Consider the following 6,000-nt stretch of genomic DNA (forward strand, 5'->3'; position numbering starts at 1 on the left):
TTCTAGTTCTGTTCAATAAAATGATGTAAATAACAATATCACCCCATCATGTAAGTCCGATATGTATCCCAGGTACTTTAGTCTCTAATACTATGTCCTATGTCTCCTCAGAAGGATGGTCGATCCCACTGAAAGAAGGGAAGATAAAAAGTGGTCTTGGGACAACCAGCTAATAAGAGAAAATAAGAAGTCTTTAAAAACACATGAGATCCTACCAAAACAACACAAAAAACAGCTCAAAAGAACAGACAGACAGGACTTTTTTCTGATAAAACATCGAAGGACAGCCTAATGCAACTACTGTTACGCCTCCCCTCTGGACATTCCATATTAGATAACATGCTCCTCATAAACATTAATGAGGTATGTTACAACGTTGCATGTACAGGTTTGAGAGACCCTCCCAGAGCCATAGCCTTGGGCCTTGAAACAGTGTAAAGTGAACTTGCAGCACCAGAACCAAGTGAATTTGATCTTTTGATTGTACTTGAAATAAATAAAAGGAATCTGCTTTTCTTTTGAATTTATTTGCCAATACATTTCAACAATTATTATTGCTGTTTGCTGCTTTACTACTTCCTTTGCCTTCTGTGGTCTATTAGGACAAAGGCCTTCCTAGGGACAAAGATAGATGCCAAAAAACTTATATATTTAGCCTTCTTTAAACACCAATCTAGAGAAGCAAGTTAAGAGGTTTTCTGATCCTAGCTTGAAACAATCCTATGTCAATAACTCTACTTTCGCTGATTGATCCAAAGAGATAACCAGGGGAAAAAAAAACAATTTAATTATAAGATATAAAAAAGAGCCTGCATGGCTCAATTGGTTAGGAGTCTGACTCTTGATTTTGGCTCAGGTCATGTGATCAAGGCTCGCGTGGGGCTCTCCGCTGATAGCTGGGAGACTGCTTGGGATTCTTTCTTCTTTTCTCTCTCCCCCTCCCCTGCTCACATGTGTGAGCACACATGACCACCCTCTCTCTCAAAATAAATAAACTTAAAAAAAAAAAAAGAAAGAAAAAGAGCCCAAAAGCTAATATTTCACATTCTTGTGTTTGTAGCTTCAGGCTTATGAATATTTGGTGACTTAAAATTATAAAAGGCAAATCGTATAATTTATTTTAATAATATTTAAATATAGGGGCGCCTGGGTGGCGCAGTCGGTTAAGCGTCCGACTTCAGCCAGGTCACGATCTCACGGTCCGTGAGTTCGAGCCCCGCATCAGGCTCTGGGATGATGGCTCAGAGCCTGGAGCCTGTTTCAGATTCTGTGTCTCCCTCTCTCTCTGCCCCTCCCCCGTTCATGCTCTGTCTCTCTCTGTCCCAAAAATAAATAAACGTTGAAAAAAAAAAAATTTAAAAAATTTAAATATATAACTATAGATACTTTCAAAGTTACAATTTTCTTTTTTTTTTTTTTTTTATAAATTTTTTTTTTCAACGTTTTTTATTTATTTTTGGGACAGAGAGAGACAGAGCATGAACGGGGGAGGGGCAGAGAGAGAGAGGGAGACACAGAATCGGAAACAGGCTCCAGGCTCCGAGCCATCGGCCCAGAGCCTGACGCGGGGCTCGAACTCACGGACCGTGAGATCGTGACCTGGCTGAAGTCGGACGCTTAACCGACTGCGCCACCCAGGCGCCCCAGTTACAATTTTCTTTTAAAGCAACCAGAACTCTCATTAAGAAGTAAAGCAAGTTATACACCACCAACACATGAAAGGGGTATGATTTTTAAATGTGGTAATATTTAAAACTAAAACTATGGAAAAATAAGATACAAGAAAATTAATTGAGTGTATACAAATTTAAGTATATGGTACAAAGGTGATGCATGCACCATCAGGAGGTGTATGCATGTGGAAGAATCCAAGCCTCACTCATGTCAAACTGAACTTGGATTAAAGTGGTACTAGCTAAACTTGGGTTGGGCACATTAGAAAGGTATGGACAGTTAAAAGAAGTACTGAGGTTTTCAAAAAAATGTAATTACTTAATAAAATACCTATGATATTTGTGTAAGATGACCTCAAAACTGTCTTAGTATTCTTGAAAAAAAAGGCAAAACTGTACTTTTCATTATAAAAATCTATGTGCCTTTTCTTTGGCATGACAGCATTTTTTATATGACTCTCACCCACACATGTTGGAATACTGGCCATATAAAATAAAAAATACAAATTGGATTTAAACCAAACACAAGGATAAGCCTGGTTTCTTTTGGTGTACTTACTCCAAAAAATAAATAAGCAGAATTAAAATTACCAGGAGAAAGAGAATGAGAGAGACAGAGAAAGTAGCCATGTAAACGTTGCTCTACATATCCCTTAATCCAATCCTGTGGAAGTCAATTACATTTTCCAAGATATCCTGTGTGATCTGTATATATTTTCCTTATGTCTTGTGTCATCTGTATCTTCAACACAATACCACTCTTTTTTCTTTTCATTTCCTGTGAGCTTTACGAAAGCTTAGGGAAGAGGGCACACATACAAAAAAGAACAAGCCATGAAATGATGCGGTTAAGCAGGAGACTGCACTGAGTTAAGGATCCAGCAATCGCAGAGTGTGGTGTGTGACAATATTAACGTCACTTCAATTAAAGTCTCCATACATGTCAGTCAGTTGCGACTTACTGATCTATGGCTACCAAAATGCAATAACTGATGTTAGTAATAATGACCATCAGACATCACGAAAAGATATCATCTTCAGTATATTGTTCCTTTATGGCAAAGAAGAAAATTTTTACAAAAGATCTTTGTTCAAAATAGCTAACAATCATAAATGCTAGTACTTAAAGGGATGACTTTGGTATACGGCACTTTATCCAGAACTTTTCTCACCAGTATTCACGATTTAGGTTGTGTTGTATTTTCACTTCTTAAATCTAATTTTTTACTAAGACCTTTTAACAATTCTGAAACAGAGTTCTTCATAACTGGCATGCTCCTTAGTACTTTTTTCACACCTACCTGTTAAACTTTATTTATTTACTTGGGTAGGTCAACCCCAACATTAATAAAAGTTACAATGAACTACAGTTAAACTAGATGGATGAGCCTCACAGTTACATCTGGAATATCAGACATGCACTTAAATATTTCAAGGTGTCCTCGTCAACATAGTAGTCTTAGCACGTCTGATCTTGATCTTACTAGTTTTCAGCTATTGGGGAGGGGCAGGAACAAGTCGTAAGTTAGAATTCTGCTCAACGGAGGTTTTGAATCCTGTGCACTGGAGGATCCACTGTTGGGGGGCAGAGGGGGACACAGAGTGTCCTAGACAGCCACCACAATCCACCTGCTCTCCGTGTTTCACCACAGGGTTCAAACTTTTTCTGTAAAGGGCCCGAAGTAAACATTTTAGGCTTTGCACGCCATCCCGTCTCTGTGGCAACTACTTAACTCTGCTGTTAATGCGGTAAGGCAGCCATGGCCAATTAATAAAGGAATGCGCATGGCTGTGTTCCAATAAAACTTTATTTATCAACAATGCCACTGGAATTTCATAGTTTTCCACAAGTCAGGAGAGAGTATATCTCATATTCACCTTTAAAAACGTAAAAGCCATTCTTGGCCAGCCAACCTTACAAAAACAGGGCCCCTTGGCCCCACGGGCAGCAGTTTGCAGACCCCTGCTTTCTCTCACACGCAGCGACTCTGGCCAAGGGGAACGAGGTTAATGTCAAGGAATGTGTCCGCCAAGGGCGAGGAGGTCACACCCGCCAGCCCAGCGCATCCCGGGTGACGCCTGGGACCCGCTGCATCGCTACCGGCGGCGCGGAGGTCGCGGCGGAGGAAGGCGCGAGTAGGGGAGGGATACACCTCCACAACGGAGGCCAGGACCCCGGGCAGTGAGGTGTGGGAAGAGTGCAGGACCGGGTCTCCGGCGGACCCCGGAGCAGGGAGCTTCCCCCAGGACTGTCCCCTGGGTCGCTGCCGCCGCAGGTCGGTCACTCACTCGGAAAGGCAGGCACGGATGAAAGCCATAGCAACAGCACAACTAGGACTAAGGACTTCATGGGCACCGTCCGCAGCACTCCGCCATGCGACGGGAACGTCCTGGGCCACCAGGCCGGGTACCTCAGGGCCGAAAAGAGAGGGTGTCAGCCGCGACAGTCCCTCCTCAGGGCCGTGGGCGCCCTGCAACGGTTGTCCCCAGCGCGCAGGCGCAGCGAGGGCTTGGGGGAGGGGAGCGCGAGTGGCCGAGGCCCGCCCCTTCCTGGAGCAGCGCGCAGGAGACTGGGCCACAACGTTCTGCCCCGCCCCGGTGCGCATGCTCGCTTTGGCTTCCAAGCTCCGTGGCAGGCGCCGGCTCCGAATGTCTTGACGCCCGGGCGACTTCTGGAGCTACGAGGGCTGGGATGTGGCAGAGCTCGGCCGGCCGGTGGAAGCTGGGCGTGTGGCGGTGCCTGGAGGGAGCTATGTGATGGAAGACATGGACAAGTAGCGTGGCAGTCGCAGCCGCGTGGAAGTGCTGTAGTGGGGGAAGCACTAGGCACCGTGGGCACAGAGGAGCCCCCCCTCCCCAACCCAAAAGGGCGGGGAGGAGGTCCCCCCACGTGAAGAAAGCTGGGCGCTCCCACTCCCAGAGAACCGGAAATCGTTCCGTCTAATTGCAGCGATTGGGAGGGAGCACATGTTGGAAGTGAGAGAGGAGAGCTAGGTAGTCATTAAAGCCACTTTAAGGGGCTTGGGTTTGTTTTGTTCAAAAGACGGCCCCCCCCCCCGTTTTTGTTTTTTTTTTTTTGAAAAGACAAACTATGGAAACAAGCTATGGCGAATAGATGGGTGGGTTGTCTGGGGTTAGGAATGGGGAGAGCGTGACTATAAAAGAGTATGTATGAGAGAATAGGAGTGATGGAGAGTTGTGGTGGCCTCAGATTCTATACGTGTGTTAAAATTCTTAGAACTGTTGGGGCGCCTGGGTGGCTCAGTCCGTTAAGAGTCCGACTCTTGGTTTCGGCTCAGGTCATGATCTCACATGTGTGAGTTCGAGCCCCGCATAGGGCTTGGTGCTGACAGCGCAGAGCCTGCTTGGGATTCTCTCTCTCTCCCTCTCTCTGTGCTCACCCCCCACTCACACTGTCTCTCTCTCAAGAATAAATAAACAAAACTTAAAATTCTTAGAACTGTACACCACCAAGAATAAGTTTACCATATGGTGATTTAAAAAATCCATAGGCACCCATATCTCTGCTTCAGGAAACAAAGGGCCTGGGTTTTATTCTGAGGCAATGGGGAAATACTGCAAGGTTCAGAGCTGGGAAAGGTATAATTAGATTTGCATTTCAGAAAGCTCTCCTTGCAATGTCAGGAATGGGTTGGCAGGAAGGAAGCAAGACTGAGAGGCAGGGAGCCAAGTGAGAAGGCTGTTCCAGAAATCCTGGCATGGATTGACGGAGACCTGGACTCATACTGGCAGAGGACAATGGGGCCTGTGGACAGAGTTGAGAGACATTTAATTAGAATCGACAAAACTGGGAAATTGTCTGAATGTGAGGACTGAGGGAGGAGATCATGCTCATGTTTCTGGCTGGAGCCCCTGGCATGTGGTGTGAGATGGGGAATACAGGAGTTTGGGAGGGGCGGTGGAGAAAGAGAAGTTTAGTTTCAACATTGTTCTGTTGAGATGGGCTTGGAACTACTACTGGCGGGGCCTGTCCAGTGAGCAGATGGATGCAGGGCCCCAGAGAGAGCTGAGGTGAAGAGGGAGGTGTAGGAGGCGTCAGAATCTAGAAGAGGAGAAGTGTGAGATTGCCTGAGGAGAGCTTTCAGAGTTGAAGGCCACTGGGCCTAAGTCAGATCCTAGGAAACATGGCAGGCTAGCAAGAGGAGGAGGGACCTGCAAAGAAGACTGAAAGTGGGGAGAGGAAAACCAGGAGAGAATGAAAGCTTCATTGGAGGGGGAGAGTCTAAGGCTGTCACATGCTTCTGAGAACTTCCATTTAGCAACAGGATCCTTGGCAGAAGCAGTTTCAGTGGGGTGGTTTATGCAG

At 45.7% G+C, this 6,000-nt stretch overlaps 1 protein-coding gene across 1 annotated transcript in view; it reads right to left on the minus strand.

Moving 5' to 3' along the window:
- Positions 1 to 4,215, minus strand: part of SPESP1 (sperm equatorial segment protein 1) — a 33,503-nt gene extending 29,288 nt beyond the window's left edge. The window contains exon 1 of the mRNA XM_060618176.3: positions 3,963 to 4,215. Within this exon, the coding sequence (XP_060474159.1) occupies positions 3,963 to 4,023 (61 nt within the window). The 5' untranslated portion in view covers positions 4,024 to 4,215. The remainder of the gene's footprint in view (positions 1 to 3,962) is intronic.
- Between the last annotated feature and the right edge of the window lie 1,785 nt (positions 4,216 to 6,000).

This window comes from Panthera onca, chromosome B3 (genome assembly GCF_046562875.1).
Source record: "Panthera onca isolate mPanOnc1 chromosome B3, mPanOnc1 haplotype 2, whole genome shotgun sequence".
Taxonomy (NCBI): domain Eukaryota; kingdom Metazoa; phylum Chordata; class Mammalia; order Carnivora; family Felidae; genus Panthera; species Panthera onca.